The sequence below is a fragment of the Dreissena polymorpha genome, chromosome 16 (assembly GCF_020536995.1).
Source record: "Dreissena polymorpha isolate Duluth1 chromosome 16, UMN_Dpol_1.0, whole genome shotgun sequence".
NCBI classification, from domain to species: Eukaryota; Metazoa; Mollusca; class Bivalvia; order Myida; family Dreissenidae; genus Dreissena; species Dreissena polymorpha.
This window is the reverse complement of record NC_068370.1, coordinates 36,541,727-36,562,197: the sequence shown is the minus strand read 5'-3', so window position 1 is coordinate 36,562,197 and position 20,471 is coordinate 36,541,727. Positions and strand designations below refer to the sequence as shown.

Here is a 20,471-nt window from a genome sequence, read left to right as displayed (position 1 = left end):
ATTTGCATTGTTAACACTCTATAGCCCACATTTTCTGTCTGACCTTCTCAAAATTTAGTCAGAAGATTTGTGCCAATGATATCTTGGACAAATAAGAAAGTCAAAGGATTTTTTTTCAATTCAAAGATTATTTTAAAGAAATCAAACGGACTTTTTTGACGCAAAAACAAGGAGTCTTAGTCTAGTTTGAAGGAGTTGCGGACTCCCGTTAGTTTTAGACGCTGCATATGACTGATTTTGATTTCCTTTAATCTTTTTTGTGGGAAAATAAACCTTCTCAATACCCAATTATTGTTTTTTCTCAGTGGGAAAAATTTATAATATCAAAGTTAGTTAAAGCAATAAGATTATTCAGCCCAAAATAGCCAAACAAAGAGGCTATGAGGTCAGAGATAACAGTGCAGATTGATTCGAGTGTTTACTTTTTTCACTTTGAAATGACTGTCTCATGACTGCTATACACAGGTGAAAATGTTCAAACCCAGACTTACCATAAGCATCATGAGATCTATGGGGCTCAGCTTGACAGGGTTGATGGAAATCAACCTCCTTCCAATGGCGCTAAAGGACAATCTGCTTTTTGGGTCGTCCGCCCAGCACTGATTGATCAACTGAAACAGGTGAGAACAACGTGCTGGCCATGTTTTATCTGTGGAAAGTATTGGCATAGGTGGTGTATTAAACAAATAAAAGAATTACTTAGTTTAAGTATAAAAACTATAATAGGACACAGCTTCCATAAAACTACAGACATGAAATGTTTCTGTGGAGTTTGCAAATAATGATGCATATATTGATATTGCAAAAGAACATTTAAATACTATACAACTTCTAATTATAATGAATTATGATATAATTGTTTTGTGTATAAACCTGAACCATGTGTAAGATTTTGGCATCCTTAAATCGTTTTTTTTTTAATCCCCACTGACCACAGTTTTATTTTTTGGCATTTGTGTTAGTTAAGTGATTTTGTCGCTAGACATTTGTTATGGCACTTGGTAATTTGACTTCATAAATGTCTTAGTAGTGACACTCAAAACATTTTGTCTCATTCTAATTAAAATTTAGCTTCGCTTAGTACTCATTTGTAATGACTTTTTAAAAGCCTTTGCAATGATTTTCATTAAACAAGAGGGCCATGATGGCCCTGAATCGCTCACCTGACTAACCTTGCTTCATGAACTTAAATTTTATTAGACCCATATACAATCCGAAGCCAAATTTTATTAATTAATACATTCTGACAAAATTTCATTAAGACGTGATGAAAACTGTGACCTCTTTCATCTACACAAGGTTTAACTAGAATTAGCCCGGTGACCTAATTTTTGACCCCAGATGACCCATATACGATCCAAAATCAGATATTATCAAGATAAACATTCTGACCATATTTCATTAAGATCATATGAAAACTATGACCTCTATTGTCTTCACAAAGTTTTTCTATGATTTGACCTAGTTTTTGACCCCAGATGACCCTAATACAATCCCAACCCAGATTTCATCAAGATTAATATTCTGGCCAAATTTCATAAAGATTTAATGAAAACTGTGACCTCTACTGTCTACAAAAGTTAGTTTTTTTAATCTGACCTAGTTTTTTACCCTAGATGACCCAAAATCAATCCCAATCCAGATTTTAACAAGACAAACATTCTGACTATATTTCAATAAAATCTGATGAAAACTGTGACCTCTATAGTCTACACAAGGTTTTTCTATTATTTGACCTAGTGCCTAGTTGCTGACCCCAGATGACCCAAATTCAATCCAAACAGGGCTCCTCTTGCTCAAAAATTTCTGTGGCCAACATTTTAGCCAAATGGAATTTTGTGTAGCCAAATTTTAGAAACTGTAGCCAAAGTTTTAGCAAAGCATTTGCAGGGGTCAAAGTTGGATATTTTGAAAATCCTGAACTTAAAGCTGGGGGCCAGGGGGCCGCAGGGCCCTCGGTGGGTCCAGGGGACAAAGGGGCCAGAGGCCCCCAGAAGCTCCTGGATTCGACACATTTAAAGGGTGCCTGTACCTGTTCTGGTGATTCTATTTTCTTAAAAAAACAACATACACATATATTTAAAAATCTTCATGTATTTGATAAGGAACACACAAAACTTAGTCAAAAGGCAATTCATTCACATGCACCCTCTGTCTGGCATGGACTCGACTGCAGGTGTTGCTTTTGAAGAACCAGATAAAACCTGTAACAGTGGTTACAAATTATATTTTTCACACATACTTTAAAATAATACATGTTTAATTAATGCAGAATCAAATGTCACCATTTATATTCACAGAATCATGCTGCCAGAAGCCTCCACATACACCTAAGAAAATTGGGTATGGTGGCTTCTGCTAAACAGTTAAAATTGAAAATTTCAGCATGGGTTCCCCTAGTTTTTATCCCAATCGTTGTTTGAATGCTAAATAATTGTATCCTGGTGTGACCCAAATTTGACGATGCAACGGTTACATGAAGCAATATTTAGCAAATAATTTAAGAAATAATGAATGTTTAATAGCACAAAATAATAATTTTAAACTCGGCTTTATTACTTTGAAATGATTCCAAGACAATAATCATCCATTTAATCGATAAAAATAGAACATCGTCGAATTAAGGTGTCGGCGAATTTGGATTACGGTAGGTTGCCCATATTTGTTTTACAAAAAGTATAAAAAAAACATTTCTTGCTGCTGGGCTCATATGTTGGGGACAATAAAACATTTTATTTAACTAAAAAAGACCTGTCCCAGTCAGCAAAATGGCGTATTTGATCGTATTTTCAATTACTGTTAAAATTATTTTCCTGATTTATGCTTTATTCAAAGGTCAAAATGTTTTAAAAGCTCACAATCAATGAATCATACGTTATTAATAAAAAAAAATTGGCAAATTTGCTAGATCTATCTTGCCGATTTTTGATGCAAAACAACCTAAACAGTAAACTTTAGCAACAGAAAATACGACCAAATTCGGGGTGTTAGTTTAAAAAAATAAAAACCCTACCTGGTTGGTCTTGATGGTTCTTATATTCTTTATGTGATAAGGGCCCTCTGCGTGGAGATGCAATGCCTTCTTCCCACAAGACTGATAATTCAGGGTTTTCTTACAAACTTCTCAAACAGGCAAGTATCTCGTTGCCATTTTTCTCAACTTAAGTCTAAACACAGCTTCCCATTCGGCATCAAATATACGCAAAAAGTACTCAAATTGATTTAAATCGGCAGCAATCTTTAATCTTTAATCAGATGTAATTGTTTATTTAATCCTCTACGATGTACGATTTGTTTTCACATCAGTAATTTGTCTCGATGACCGGTGTTAATGCCGACTGCGTATGAATTTTTCAGGTCAATAACACGGCGATGTATTGATGCACAGTCTACAGCTGAAAGCGGTTAATATCTGGGACGGCATGTCAGGAAAAAAATCAATACCGATAATTCGCATTGTTCATTAATTAAGCAACGATTAATAACACTTATCCTTTATGGATTTTCATGAAAGAAAAACCATAATAAAGAAAATTTTATTCTCTTCAATCTGATATATAAACAAGTTTGGAAAGAATTGGATGAAAAATTTGGACTTCATTGCATAAACACCATTTTCTCAATTCAAGGGGAGGTAATTCTGTACTTCATGGACCAATAATGCTTATTTTTTGTAGGGTTCGTGTCCTCATTGATATAAAGACACTGTGCATATTTGGAAAGGATCGGACAAAAAATGTGGAAGATTTTTGAAAGTTTTCACAAAATAGGCAAAAACGAAAAAACATGCAAAGTTCAACGAGCTCCTGCGGCCATGTTTTTTGACGAATCAAATTTCTTTGAACAACTTTTTCAGGGGAGCCTTCAAAGGTCATCCCTGTGAAATTTTTTGAAAATCTGATAAGCGGTTTTTGACAAGAAATTTTTTTAAGGTTTTTACCATATATGGTCATGTCGGCCATCTTGGTTATGTGATCAATTTTTTTTTAACAATTCTTTTGTCCCATGACCTAGGGATGCTCCACATGAAATTTAGTTGAAATTGGCTCAATGGTTTAGTAGAAGAAGATGTTTACAAATTGTTTACAGACAGACGGACGGACGGACGGACGGACGCCGGACGCTGAGTGATCACAATAGCTCACCCCGAGCTATCGCTCAGGTGAGCTAAAAAGCAGATACTAACGATCCCATAGTGGGTGCATCAAGAATAAATGCGTGAATGTTCCTCTTTTAAAAAACTAAAACAAAATTGTATAAATATATATATGAATTAAACTGTTCTTTACCAGTTATGCATAGATAAAGGTTATTGCAAACTATTACCTGCAGGTATTCTGTGCATGGGCAGATGTCATCCTCTTTATCGTCTGGTTTAGGTGAGAGGTCCGGAAGCTGAGGTTTCCATGACTTTCGCTCGCTGAACAAATCCATGTCCTGTACAAATGAACATTCAAAATACAATTGTAATGCTGGATAGCAAAATTGAGTAATGCAGAACAGACTATCCCTTATTGAAATAGCAAAACCAATTTATTCCTGTGTTGTGAAGACTGGACCAATTTACGTGATAAACATAACCTTTAGAAAGATTGATGTTTTTAACCAATTGTGTCTCAATAAGAAAAAAGGCACAGCCCATTATCACATTAATTTATAATGCTATAATGTAGTTTAAAAGAGGCGAAAGTACGAAGAATAGTGTATATTTATTTCATGCTAGGCAGTAAATGAGTGGTGAAAAACAGTCAATGATAACTTAATCATTCCATTCTGGTGCAAAATTAATTTGGACTTTATTATTTATCAATATGTAAATGGAAACATCATGATTGAAAAATAATTTTTTTCATTCAATTTTTTTAATACAAATTTCAATAAAATAAAATATTTGAGTGACTACGATGCAGAAACTTAATCACAATTTCCTGCAACAACAATGAACTACCGGAACATGTATTTGACCAACTCATGCGAAAGACATCGGACCTCGGACATTTCCGATAAAATTTGCTGAGGTCCTGTATTATTCCCGACATTGTCGGACCTTGTGTCCGACCAAAAATAATGTGTGTGTTTTGGTAAAACAATGAAAACAAAACTGGAATATAAACAAATACAGATTTTTAATGTTCAAAACCAAAATATGACCAGTATTGATGCTAATGTGTTTAAGAATTTTATAAACACAAACGTCCGCCATTTTATGCAAGCGCTTATGAAAAGTGAATTTTTGGATGAGATGATACTCATTTAACATGCTTAAATCAAATGACGCAATGTGGTTATAACGACCAATCAATGAGCGACTTTAATTGAATTTATTATTAATTAATTTACGTATTTTGTCTATAGTTTCAATGTGTCAATAATATCTCATTGTGTGCATTAATGCCGATTTATTCATTTTTATTTAAAAATAATACATGTACCGAGTTGCACGTCTATATATAGTTACGTCACATGGCCTGTTTTGACACTCACGCTTAAACCTTTCCATGCGTGAAACTCAACTCTGTCAGCAAATATTTCGCGCTCTTATTAAAACACAGGCTTTACATGGCATCATATGTAGTGAATGGTGCAGATGCATACAAAGAGAAAAGAGAAAATATTATCACATGGCTGTAGAAAAAATGTGTTATGCAGTTCTAAAAATGGACATGTTGAAATATACTTCTATTTAAATTAAATTGTTACCGCATTCAATTTGTAACGGGTATTGTTTTTACAACTTACTCGCCATTAGTTAATAATTGCTAAGGATTTGCATTTAATTTTTCATAAGGAACACTGATTGTTTACGTAATTGTTTATGGTAAAAAGGTGCGATGATACCCGACACCGTCTTTTATATACTGTTTAATTATAATTGAATATTGCATAAATTTTTAAACTGCGATTTTTTAAAATTAAAGTTTTATATTATTATTAAACCATGTTCCCAGAATATGCTGTCCTATTTATAGCTTGACGACATGTTGGCCATTTTGCTTTTACAATGGATTATGGGATAATTGTTAAAGTTTACCAGTGAATAAATTTACCCAACATGGATAGTTATCCAGCCTGGGTAAATATTTCCAGCAACGCAATTATCCAGCCTAGTTAGTAACCCAGCTTGGATAACTTAAACCGGCGGTTAGTGCTAACCGAGGGGATAAAAAAACCTAGTGTACGAACACTGGGTCTAGAATAATGCCCTTATGATACGCATTCTTGTTACTGATTGGACGCTTTGGCGACTGAAAAGTTACCTTAGAAGTTTTTGTGGCATATCTGTGTCAGCATACATGGCTGTGTAATGTGACTATTATTCGATATTAGACAACATTATGAGTGCGGATTATAGGAGGTCTGAGTGCCTTCCGCCATTTGTTAAAAGGAGGTAATACGGCCGATTTTTGGCGTATTTTACGGCCGGAAATGCTAACTAAACAGGCATACATTTAATTGTTATGTTATTGTATTTAGGTATGTTAAACATTGTGAACGTCATAACGATAAAAAACTATACAATGTATTTTTATTGTTTGTTTAAAGCAGAATAAAGTCCGGTAAAATGGGGCGAGGTCCGGTACATTTTAAAAGTTATCGGACCTCATGTCCGGTAAGATTATTTTGTCTTTCGCATGGGTTGTATTTGACTATATGATGCCATATTTATTTATAATCTCAAAATACACAAAATGTACTTACTTAAGCTCCACTGATTTGTATGCATTTAATCAATTTATCATACAAAAGAACGAAATAAAAAGGAAAATGTGTTCATTTCAGTGTAAGATTGTATAATCATTTCAGTGATGGTCAAGCTCTTAAAAATATTCATTACATGACTGACATGAAATGATAATACCACCTTACAACGGAATCAACAAACATCTTCTTCATGTCCTTTCTGAAAGTTTAAGATATGACAACTTGTTCCAACAGATTTGACACCTACACCAAAGGGCTCTTGGCGGGTGGCAATCTCAATTAGAATGATAGCAAAGGCATAGACATCCCCCTCCTGTGTCGGCTCGAACTCCTTCATGCCCATATGCTCTGGTGCCACATAGATTAATGCACGCCTTTCCTTGATTTCCTCATTTTCCTTATCAATGACTTCATCATTTTTGCGAAGCTTCTTGAGACCAAAATCTGAGATGTAATGGCATATATTAATTTTTAACAAAATTAAAAAACCTGTTAATCACAGAAAGGACATACAGTTGAAACCTGATGGCTCAAACTCTCCTCAAAGCACCGATTTTTTGTTTCTATACATTAATATAAATTTCTGTCGGGTGGCTCGACCTCGCAAGGGTCCAAGTATCATCCAATGCTTGAACTATTTTTACAGTCCTTAAGTCACAATTTTCACACGTTCTTAAATATATTTGGCTGGAACTCACTTTTGGTCGCATAAAGCTGTTTATTGATAAGGAGCGCTTGATCAAAGGCAAGCCACAGTTGCAAACATTTCATGCACTCAATCGTTAATAAATTTGAGCAAAAGATAGTATTTTGTATGAAATCTTGATTTTGTTATAGATTCAGTATTTTTATGGCTGGAATGGCTGCATCACATTAGGTGCAATATCAACTTGATGGAATAGACAGCGCTGTATCTATACGACAAATAATGAACAAAACACATACTGATGTTATTCTTAATAAAGGAAGTGAATACATAAATACATGATAAATTTATTGATTCAAAGCAGAAATTATAAAGTTGTTAAGGCAGTATGAATACTCTTTGACTGGAGATGTTAATCTATTGCAGATTCACGTTAGTAAACGTAATTGTTTTAGAAATCGGATGGCTCAAACTTTCGTGATGGTCCCAGCGAGTTCAAGCCATCGAGTTTGGACTATTACTGAAATTATTTAATTTTCAGGAAGGCATATAACGCTTTGTTGGCCTTTTTAATGATTAAACATTAATAAACATATTAATAACCAAATCCATCTGCTGCATTCAAAAACAGTCAACACTAGAACATTATGGTTTGTTCTACAATGTTTTAAATAATTAAACTAGATATCAAATTGATCAAGTATAACATGTGATTTACCTGTGATCTTGAAAGCCATTTGTTACCTGTGATTTGGACAGTAAATTGAAACATTCGTCATTTTTTTACTTCTTACCTTGACAGTTACTTATGACCTATGATCTTGCGGGTTAATATTTAACTTTCATCTTTACGGTCACTTAAATACTTGATTTTGATGGTCATGTGAAACATGTGATTCACTGTCATTTAAACTTCTCAACTTGACAGTAACTTATAACCTATTATCCGTCACATGTTTCCGAGAAAATGACTGTCAGGTGTTACCTATGTTTTAAAAGGTCACTTGTTGCTCGTGATCATGATGGTCATTTGTTACCTGTGCTTTAAAAGGTCACTTGTTGCCTGTGATCATGATGGACATTTGTTACCTATGCTTTAAAAGGTCACTTGTTGCCTGTGATCATGAGGTCATTTGTTACCTATGCTTTAAAAGGTCATTTGTTGCCTGTGATCATGATGGTCATTTGTTACCTGTGATTTTGAAGATCACTTGTGTCATGTGTACTTAACTTTCATGTGTTACCTGTGATCTTGACAGTCCACCTGTCGTCCACGATGCAGTTGTTGGATTTAAGACGACCATGCATGATTCCCTTTGAGTGCAGGTAGGCCATGCCCTTGGCGATGTCCCCCGCAAACGAAAACCTGACCCCGAATATAAAACAAATCTAATATTAAGTAGGGTTGTAATGAATTCTAACACGGCACACGACTTGTTTTCTATAGACAAAGAAGGAAATCGAGTGTGGGTTATTCTGCAATAACTTATGGGCGGAGCTTAATGTTTCGAAAATAGTTCCAAATAAATAAAGAAAATATGGCAGTAAAATGCACGTGCTAAAACCCGCTCTAAAAGAAATGTCATAAATGTAGCATGTATATAAATGTAATGAAACAACAAATTGTATATTTGGTGATAAATGGCATATCACGCCGACAAAGAATGTTAATTGTTAGGAAACGTAATTCAGAAAACATTTATAGCATGTCAGCTTTTCAGTAGCATCAATAAACTTGACGTCATTAAGTTTCTACGATTCTACGATTCAATGAAAGTGACGTCATTTGCAAAATATTTATGAATGAAAACGACGTCATACGTTTGTACAATTCAATGACGTCACTAAATAGTGGACTTTGTACTAAGAAGGGTGGAGTATTGAAAAATATAGTTCACGTCCTAAAGCTTGAACCAAATCAATCAGAATCGTGTTAGAATCGAAATAATATTTTTCTATGATGGTTTGTTTTCGATTAACCCACAGTAAGTTGTATAGATGCGTGCTATCAAATCACTCGTGCTTTGCACTCGTGATTTAATTCCTACGCATCTATACTTCTTACTGTGAGTTATTCGACAACAAACCATGATAGAAAAATATTATTTCTTAAACAAAAACTTATTGAGCTGATTAGACGCTAGTGTAATATTGCTTTTACTGGAATACTTGTTATGATGACTTCATTACTTGGGTCTGGTAGCTTTAAAATCTAACAGTTCAAAATGTGCCTCACATGTTTGCAAAATTATAATAAATTTCGAAAATTCTGCGTCTGCAAATTTACCAAAGGTCAATTTTTTTTACAATGTCAAATACATTGAAATATCAGTGTTTTCAAATGTTAACTTCAATATTTTTTATGCAATCCAAATGTCTTCAATAAATCCTGTCTGGTCTTGATTTTTGTGCCCTCATTTCATTCACTCTGATAATGAATATCGTGATTTGTGTGACAAACAATATCTACTGTGCCACATATGGCATTATTATAAAAAACTTATGCTCTTATATCCCATTTGTGATTAAACATTAAATCATACACAAATGATTACACTGTAAATCCAATATAAGGCGCTTTGTTGTAACGCTGAATCCAATATAATGCAGGTGGGTTTTGGCTTCCGTTTTTTCTCCAACCTTCAAATCTGTGTATAGCGTTTTTTTGGCGTTCAAATATGGCGGCGTCCGATGTGCTGATTGTATCATGGCTCAATTTTTATTGATAAGAGACTAACCATTACTAGGGAAATTGACAGTTGAATTGTGATTATCTATTGTTTGGTTCAATACAAGTGTGAAAATAGCATGTGTTTTTATGTATGTGCTATTGATCTTTTGAATCATTAAACAGCTTTGATAAGTTTTACGATACATGTTCCACTTCATTGTTATTTGTAGACAATTTGAATTTAAATATTATCTGCTAAAACGCAAAGAGAAATCAAATAAGCAATCAAGGCAATTAGTTCTATCCAAACGTAGGGTTGTTGTTAACAGAAATTTACATTCATTTTTGCTTGAATAGTTGACACAATACGACTATTGTCAAGCAATATAAGTCCCCTACCGGCTCCACCATTGTCAGAAATTCCAGTTTTTTATATATATATATTTGTTGCCATAGCAACCAAAATCTTTGATATAGGAACAAAATGAAATGACGTGCATAATGTTCATATTGCCATCTATCCATGTTTCAAGTTTCATGAAAATATATTAAGAACTTTAAAACTTATTGCAGGATCCAGAAAACCACCATTTTCAGCAGTTTTCTAGTTTATTTGTTGCCATAGCAACCAGAATTTTTGACGTAAGAACAAAAGGAAATGACGTGCATAATGTCCATATTGCCATCTATCCATGTTTCAAGTTACATGAAAATATATTAAGAACTTTAAAAGTTATCGCAGGATCCAGAAAACCTCCATTTTCAGCAGTATGTCTAAGTCTATTTTGTTGCCATAGCAACCAGAATTGTTTACGTCGGAACAAAATGAAATGACGTGCATAATGTCCATATTGTCATCTAACCATGTTTCAAGTTTCATGAAAAAATATTAAGAACTTTAAAAGTTATCGCAGGATCCAGAAAAACCACCATTTTCAGCAGTATTTCTAGTCTATTTGTTGCCATAGCAACCATAATTTTTGACGTAGGAACAAAATGAAATGACGTGCATAATGTCCATATTGCCATCTATCCATGTTCCAAGTTTCATGAAAAAATATTAAGAACTTTTTAAGTTATCGCAGGATCCAGAAAAGTGTGACGGTCGGACGGAGACAAAACCATGAGTCCTCTCCGGTGAAACTGGTAGGGGACTAATAAAACATTGTATCCTATTGCATTTAATCTAATTTAAACTCACTCATCCATTGGTTGATACATTTAAATCTGAGCAGTGCCCCATGAAATGTCTGTCCTACAATGCACTGAACACTTCTGTAAAAAGGGGTATGTTTAAGTTAATGAAATTCTTAAACACATTTATCATCATAAATGGTCAGAATATTTTCTTTTAATGCATGTAGTAATTATACATGATAATCAAATATTTATGCACTTCAGACAAGCCATATTTATACAGTTATGGATACGGTAGGGTTTTTATGCATGTATTGGTGAATGACAACACAACGTTGAAATAATTTAGGAATGATCAAAGCTTATAACCCAAATCAGTTTATAACGCTGTCTTTTGACTTGGACCCCGTCATCCGCCTCATATTATAATACAGGCTAGTAGGAAGCATGGAAACATTGGGGCTATGGATTGGATGTATGAGGGAGTGGTATACCCTTTCAACATTTGTTTAACTGTTGATGCAAATCTAGGTTTTCTTACTGAGTTCTAAGAATTCATTTCATTATTTCTTGATATATTATTGAAAGGAATTTAGAGGTTTTTGAAACCATATAATACTTGAAAAATCTGACAACTTACAACAAATGGCATTACAGCTGCTTACCTGAAGGCCCAGTTCAGAGGTATTTCTTCATTAAGAAGCACGTCACTGAGGTTTCCCTTGGAGCAGTACTCAGTGAGGACCCAGATATTTGGTGCCACAACGCTGGCACCTACAAATTTGCACACATTCGCTTGCTCACATGCCCTGGAAACATAAAGTGGGAATGTGAATCTATTAAGAACAAAATGTACACAATTTTATGATCATATAGCAAACAGAAATTATGTGCGGACTGAACAGGATAAACCAAAACAACATTACTGAGCATATAAATTTAAACTATTTTTTAGGCAACCCTATAAGTAGATAGCTTAAAATAAGTTATAAATCATGTTAAATTTTTGAAGTTGTAAACAAAAACACATGACAGCACAATCCATTGGCCATTTTGTGCAAACCCTAGTTGGACAAGCAACTTAAAGTGAACTGAATTGATTTTTGTTATTTGGTTTGTTTTATTTTCACACTTGTGCCTAGGTTTTGGAATTTAAAAATAATCATAAAATGATTTTTCTAAAAAACCTGTAATAGTTTGAAAAGTTTTTAAAATAATAACAAGAGCTTGTCACAGTAGTGCCAAATCCCCGCCAAAATGTGTTTGCTTATATGAGAACATTTGTTTTAGAGAGTAGAATAATATTTGTAAAACATGGCACCTGTGTCATCTATTTATATTTCAAGGATCAATTAGTTATATTGTGTTGGAATTATGCTGTAGAGAATAATAAATCGGGGCCCGTATTCACCAACCGATTCTTAGACTTAAGAATAAAGAATAGACTTAGAACCAAGAAAAATGTGTTCAGTGTTTGAATATATACAGGCCTCCACTGGTGATTATTTCATTAACAAAATGTTCTATATAAAGAATAATATAGATAGAGATGTGTACTGTAGAGTTTGTCTCAAAATTAAAGAAATTCTTGCATATTCTAATTTAAAGAATTTTCTTTATTTTTAGACTTAAGTCTAAGAATTGTTTGGTGAATACGGGCCATGGAAATAAAAAAAGGGAGGTAATTAAAAAACTAAGGTTGATAGAGTTATGGTTCATGTTCACTGCACTTCTCCTAGTTGCCACCTGTTTATATTTCAAGTTTCAAGTAAATCCCTTCAGTAGACTTAGAGCAGGGATCATATTTTTTTCGATTTTGGCGGTCCTAGACCGATTGGGGTCATGGAAGACCGATTGAAAATCTCAAACAGTCGGTCCGATTCTGTTTTCTAAAATTCCCATGTCATGAAATCGAGTACACAGTGCACATGCTAACACATCCTAATTACATTCTTATCTCGATTAGGTGTGATAAACCATTCGTTGCAGTCTCTTAACTGGTCAGGACCAGTTTAGTGCAAGTCAGCCGACTAGTATCAGAATATGACCCCAAGCAGCAAAGATTCGCACGGTTGTGTATTAGTCATGCGTGAATAACCCCGTGTCAATATCAATCGATAATTTCACTGGCTTATACCTTGCACACTAATCGGTCCATAATGTATACTCGTCCACGATAAAATCGTTGACAGTTACTTTGGAGATGAAAACCTCGATGTTATCCTCGTGGACATTGTGCATTTCATGCATGATACAGTAAGCTTTCATATAAACAAAAGAGAAAATTGGATATTCTGCAATAATTGTGGGCGGACCTTATACACTGAAAGCACGCGCTGTAACTTAACAAAACATGCTGATACATTTTCCACCAGCGTAATAATCCGGCAATAAATGAATGAAAGTTGCGGATCTGATCAACAGAACAGCCGAAAGTTATATTTATGGGCAGAACTTTATATACAATAGTACACAAGAAAAATAATATACATTGTATAAATCTTTAGTAACAATCGTGTTAGAATCGAAATAATTAATGTACTTTATTGTTTGTAATTATATAACCCACGACCGGAAGTTTAGATGCGTGGTTTCAAATAACTCGTGCTTCGCACTAGTGATTTAATCCTTATGCATCTTAACTATCTGCCGTGGGTTATTCGACATCAAACTATAGGCCTAACGTACACGAATTATTTCTTAACTATTTGGTTTTGTTATTGTAAGTAGCCAACCTAGGCACAAACATTTGTTTGGTTCAGTGCATGTTTGTAAGCTATTATCAAGTCGACAACGATATAAAACATCGGTATTGACTTACAAAGATTAATGATATTGACAACGATGAAAAAAAGTCAGATAAAACAGCACACGAAACTACAATGAAATAGCAAATGATAAAACCAATTGAAAAAACTCGTATGTTCCGTTTAAAAAAAATGCCCAAGAGAATTTTAACTTGTACATTTATTATGGCAAAATCAATGATATATATTTTAACGTAATTTGTCATGATTTCGGATATACATTTTCGGACACATATTCCCCATTTAAATCCAGACCAATTGATGTTGCGGGAAAATATGATCCCTGATTTAGAGTTATGCTTCGGACAAAAATTTACTACAGTCAATCTTGTGTGTGCTACCACTTGAATTAAGCGACTTTTGTCTTATGCGACCACTTTAAATCCCGCCCAAGCATTTTTAAAAATATATTTTCATATTGTATTAAGCCACTGTTGTCTAATGCAACCAGCGACCGCTGATTTTAGTGTATATTGATGCCCGAGTCTTGAATTAAGCGACCGCTTTAAGGGAAAAAGTGATAAATCTGTTGACAGTTCAGGGACAAATCAGATTGTTTATCTAAGCCGAAAACGTGAACGATTAGCCTTTGTTTTGATTTCACACCAGCCATTTTTCTTTGTCTCAATGATCGGTTTTGACCGGTGTTAATGCTGACTGCGTATCAATTTTTGGTGTCGAATAATACAGTGAGGTATAGGCAACAGTCTACGGGTTAAAGCGATTACTATCTGGGACGTTAAGTGACAAATTTAATAGCCGATTTAATTGCAAAAACAATGCGCCGATGCGACAAACATTTTCAAAGTGTTCTCGAGAGGTGTAAAAAAATAAACTTATAATCGTTAACATGTAGCGAAATCTGTTCATTAAAAAATGTAATTTTTATTATGCTAATTAGTTTGTGTTAGACAATTTTCCAATCAGGCTTGTTTATTTAGTTTTCAATCAAGGTGTTTTATTTATTTCCCTATGTATCATAATCGAGTCAGATATATATAAGCTTTCATGCAGAAATTAAAATGTCAAAAGGGAAATTATTAACGTTAAATGAGAAAATTCGGGTATTGGAAGTGTCGAAGAGTAAAAGTGCACGTAAATTTAATCACGAATGAGTTTGGAGTCAGAAAAACCCATTCTTCGTGCAAACCATTTACATTGTATTTAGAATTAGAGATAACAACTACAACTTAATTTAAGTAAAAAATTCTTTTATTCATTTTATTTATATTTAGATTCATTTGATTACAAAAGCAGAAATCGCTGTGTCAAAAGGGGATAATCCAATATCTGGATTTAAAATCAAAGATCCGCATTCATCACAAATGGCCTTTTTTTATTTAAAGACCATTTTATTAAGAGACCACTTTTGGTTACTCCCTTAAGTGGTCTCTAAATACAAGATTGACTGTATGAAATTAAATAAAGGGAGATAATTTAAAAAACTAAGGTAGATAGAGTTATGGTTCTTAGTCACTGCACTTCTCCTACTTGCCATCTGTTTATATTTAAACTTTCAAGTAAAACCCTTCAGTAGATTTAGAGTTAATTAATCAGGCCGTCAACTGACTTAAGGTGAAAATATAGGAAAATATACAGGACTTTTTTGCATCAAAATATAGGAGGTTTGGGCTTGTTTAGGTTTAAATTTAGGAATTTTATGGTAAAAAGTAATGTTCTAGAGATATGAAGAGAACTTCTTACTTACTTGTTTTCCGTCAATAAGCATTAAATTCATGTTTTACTTAACAAAACAGTCCCTCATCTTCCCACCAAGGCAGATATGCTTATGCAGCAACACACTGTGGTCATCAATGTGGACACCTGATTTTATTAAAATAGTTAACAATCAACAAAACACAAACATTATTAAACATAGTTTTACAACCTAACACAAGAGTGGAACATATCATTGATAATGAAATTATTGAAACCGTAAACATGAATCACATACATGTTGTATCATATCATGGTTTATAATACAAATTTTGTATTTTATGCACATTAAAATTTCTATACACTCTTCAATAAAATATTTTTAGATCATGAAAAGAACACCAAAACATCCTATATGATAAAATGTACATACAGAATATAAGATTTTTCTGGCAGCTTCTGCATATAAATATATTTGAAATTGAACATCAAATTAGTTGATTGAACAAACTTGCACTGTATTATTAATACCAATTGTAAAACAATCTAATCTCATGGGTATCAGACACACAATGTTAGATGCATTTCTTTAAAACAAGAAAAAGATGCTATGGTTTACATGGAAAAATGACAATAAAACATCTCAATAATCAGGAAGAGCATTAAATATCCCCTCAGAAGAAGGACCTGTTAAAACTATCTGCTAGGATTTGTTCTTACCTTTTAAATGGTTGTATTTTTCGTCATCAAAGGTGTCCATATAGATATCACAATGGTGTACAACAGCACTCCTGGAAGATGGTGATGCTTTGGAAGAGGAGTGACAGCTTTTTACACTGTAAATTAAAATACCTAGAGGCAGTATTACTTCTTATAAGTGTTTAAAAAATAAAAGAGGAAATTTTCAGAACAAAATAGATGAAAAGTAAAAAATATAGGTAAATAAAGGAAAAAAGTAAAAAACTATAGGAAAATATTGGAGGTTTTGAAAAATATAGGAAAATTAAAAAAAATATAGGAAAAATATAGGAATATAGGAATCAGTTTACGGCCTGAGTTATGCTCCGGAAAAAAATTACTTTGAAATTAAATAAGGGAGATAAATCAAAAAGTAAGGTAGATAGAGTTTATATTTCAAGTTTTAGGTAAATCCCTTCAGTAGATTTAGAGTTATGCTCTGGACAAAAATTTACTTTGAAATTATATAAAAGGGGAGATAATAAAAAAACTAAGGTAGATAGAGTTATGGTTCTTGATCACTGCACTTCTCCTAGTTGCCATCTGTTTATATTTCAAGTAAATCCCTTCAGTAGTTTTAGAGTTATGCAACGGACAAAGTTTCAGACGGACGGACAGGACAATAACTATATCCCCTCGGAATTGTTTTTCAGCGGGGATAATAACCTGGCAAAAAAAAAGAGCATCATCTGGGGCTCGAATACAGGATCAATAGAAACAGTGGCTAAAACAGCTTTTACTCCGACACTCAGGCATTTAGACTTTGAATGGAAGTTTAATTGCCAGGTCAGTAATACACTTTAGTGCTAAATTAGCAATAAGCTTGACACAATGAAAGGCTGTATTACTTTTCCTTATTTTGAAAGATGATTATAAATTTTTATTTTTTTTACGTACACTTTTCTATTCCTAATTTAATTCCTATATTCTTTTGTGAATCTGTAACTTTTTTAAATTGTTAGTTTGCCAAACATTGACCAAGTCCCTATTGTGTAATAAAATGTCATCTCCTCCCAACCCACCTGGCTGCTCTGACCTCCTTTCGGATAGGCATGGTGAGGGAGAACTCCTTCTTATTTACTACACGCACTGCAACAGTTCGATCTTGCCTGCAATACACAGATAGTAATAGGCTACACAAATTAATACTTTCCCTTAGTACATTTTTACCAAATGAAAAAACACATATATCATATACATAATATTATTATTAACATACAAATCAACTTCATCGTCAACAGACGCTTTGCATTTATAGGATCCAGTTGATCATTACCAATTTATCCAGATGCACATACCATTACAAGTGCCCACACTCACATTTCCTACACAACATGTAACTAGAAGAAGTGATTTAATTTGAATGCGTTTTTAGTAATATATCAATGACTTTAAACTGGACAAGCTTTACATAAAACGATTTGTTTTTAAAGCTTTTCAATGTTTATTCACTTGTGATTCCATAAGCTATATATTTTCTGAATATTCATGATTGAAATTGATAATCTACAAACAAATACCAACCCTATAATTACAACTTACACCAGGGCGATCTTCACAAAAACCTGTTTGGCAGCCGCACCTCCCATGCTGGCGGTGCTGAACATGCTGCCCATTGACATTTTGCTACCGGACTTGCCTTGCCGACTCCTACCTGAAGTTGTTAAAGCAGAAACACTGGAGTGGGAATAACCACATACAATTTTTCAATTAAGACGTGAAGTTACAAATAATTAAATATATTTCAGTGGTAAAATACATTAATCAGAAACTAATCCACTAATTAAGAATTAATTTGAAATTGAACAAACAAAATCAATTTTAAATCATAGAATCTCGTATGTATTTAATTCAAATTGATTAAGAGCTCCATTATTTACAAAAAAAAGCAATATCACAATACAAAGTGAAATAAAGATAAAACCTAAAATATCAACATTCAGTGAAAATTATTTAACAATTTATCTCAATTAAAAATCAACTAAGTAAGCGTCTTCATCTTGTATCATTTTGTCAACTTATTTATATCTGATGATCAAATGACTCATTGATCTCAACAAAATACGTAAAATATTAGCAAATGCCAAAAGAGGTTCATCCATCGACAGAAACTGGTGCGATGGAAATTCCTACAAGATATTAAGTGGTTGAAGGATGTGTCACTATGCCTCTGTTCAACTCATAAACAAGAGGCCCATGAGGGCCTGAATCGCTCTACTGCTATAAACACTGTGCAAGTTTGGAAAGAATAAGATGGAAACTGTGTACTTTATCGTGCAAACAAGGAGAGTTTTCTCAAATTCAAGGGGAGATAATTGTGTACTTATTTCTCTGATACTGTTCATATTCAATAGGGTTCAAATCCTCATTGATATAAAGATACTGTGCAAATTTGGAAATAATTTGATGAAAACTGTGGAATTGATTGCGTAAACAAGCGGGATTTCAAAATTTTCTCATATACAAGGGGAAGTCATTCTGGACTTATTGCTTCGATATTGCTCTTTTTAAACAAGGGTTGTTTGTAAAACATGCCCCATATGGGCTGTCAGTTGTAGTGGCAGCATTGTGTGAATACGTTTTTTGTCACTGTGACCTTGACCTTTGACCTAGTGACCTGAAAATCAATAGGGGTCATCTGCCAGTCATGATCAATGTACCTTTTACTGTTTTGAGTCACTGTGACCTTGACATTTGACCTGCAAATTAATAGGGGTCATATGCCAGTCATGATCAATGTACCTATGAAGTTTCATGCTCCTAGGCGTAAGCATTATTGAGTTATCATCCCGAAACCATTTTACAGTTTCGAGTCACTGTGACCTTTACCTTTGACCTGAAAATCAATAGGGGTCATCTGCCAGTCATGATAAATGTAACTATCAAGTTTCATGATCCTAGGCTTAAGCATTCTTGAGTTATCATCCGGAAACCATTTTACTGTTTTGAGTCTCTGTGACCTTGACCTTTGACCTTTGACCAAGTGACCTGAAAATCAATAGGGTTTGAGTCCTTATTAATATAAAGACACTGAACACGTTTGAAAAGAATCGGATGAAAACTGTGGACTTTATCGGATAAACAAGGAAAAGTAATCATTTTACTATTTCGAGTCACTGTGACCTTGACCTTTGACCAAGTGACCTGAAAATCAATAGGGTTTGATTCCTCATTAATATAAAGACAATGAACAAGTTTGAAAAGAATCGGATGAAAACTGTGGACTTAATCGGATAAACAAGAAAAAGTAATCATTTTACTATTTTGAGTCACTGTGACCTTGACCTTTGACCTAGTGACCTGTAAATGAAAAGGGGTCATCCGCCAGTCATGATCAATGTACCTATGAAGTTTCATGATCCTAGGCCTAAGCATTCTTGAGTTATCATCCAGAAACCATTTTACTATTTCGAGTCTTGACCTTTGACCCAGTGACCTGAAAATCAATCAATAGGGTTTGCGTTCTCATTAATATAAAGACACTGAAAAAGTTTGAAAAAAATCAGATGAAAACTGTGGACTTTATCAGATAAACAAGAAAAGTCTAACGCACGCACACACACACATTTACACACACACACACACACATTTACACAGACACCATGTCATCTCATAAGCTCTTCTGCCTTTGGCAGTAGAGCTAAAAACTGCACTTAATTACATAAAATAGTCTATTTAACCTCACATGTTTGCAATTAACGCCAAATGTTTTTATACAGAAGTTGATTTTTTTTACTGATTTAGAGAACGATTTTACTGCAAACAGAACCTAGATCTATCCTGAATTAGCAACCTGATGCAGTTTTGTTGGCAAAAACTGTGCAGATTAAATAAAGCAGGTAACTTGTAATGCTTTTCTGCGTTTTTTTAGAAGCCCGGTAGTGTTGTGCATAGACACCTAATTAGAAATAAGATTGAGCCGTACATGAGGCCTCTAGAGTGGTACCATGGTTTTTCAAAGATTTTGACCTGATGACCTTTGGATGCATATTATTCAGATTTGAATTTTGTTATATATAATGTCTATATAAACATTTGACCACGTTTCATCAAGGTTAAATCATAAATGTGGCCTCTTGAGTGGTAACAAGGTTTTTCTAAGATTTGCCCTCGA

The 20,471-nt window shown here is 33.8% G+C and overlaps 2 protein-coding genes across 3 annotated transcripts in view; both read right to left on the bottom strand.

Moving 5' to 3' along the window:
* LOC127861598 (speract receptor-like) overlaps window positions 1-20,471 on the bottom strand; it is a 767,747-nt gene that overhangs the window by 22,392 nt on the left and 724,884 nt on the right. The gene's annotated exons all lie outside the window — the stretch shown is intronic.
* Window positions 1-20,471, bottom strand: part of LOC127861597 (atrial natriuretic peptide receptor 1-like) — a 228,288-nt gene that overhangs the window by 22,392 nt on the left and 185,425 nt on the right. Inside the window, exons 8-14 of the mRNA XM_052400227.1 lie at window positions 17,900-18,011; window positions 17,380-17,466; window positions 11,822-11,965; window positions 8,593-8,714; window positions 6,950-7,146; window positions 4,327-4,437; window positions 492-611 (exon numbers count right to left, since the gene is read on the bottom strand). Of these exons, the coding sequence (XP_052256187.1) occupies window positions 492-611; window positions 4,327-4,437; window positions 6,950-7,146; window positions 8,593-8,714; window positions 11,822-11,965; window positions 17,380-17,466; window positions 17,900-18,011 (893 nt within the window). The remainder of the gene's footprint in view (window positions 1-491; window positions 612-4,326; window positions 4,438-6,949; window positions 7,147-8,592; window positions 8,715-11,821; window positions 11,966-17,379; window positions 17,467-17,899; window positions 18,012-20,471) is intronic.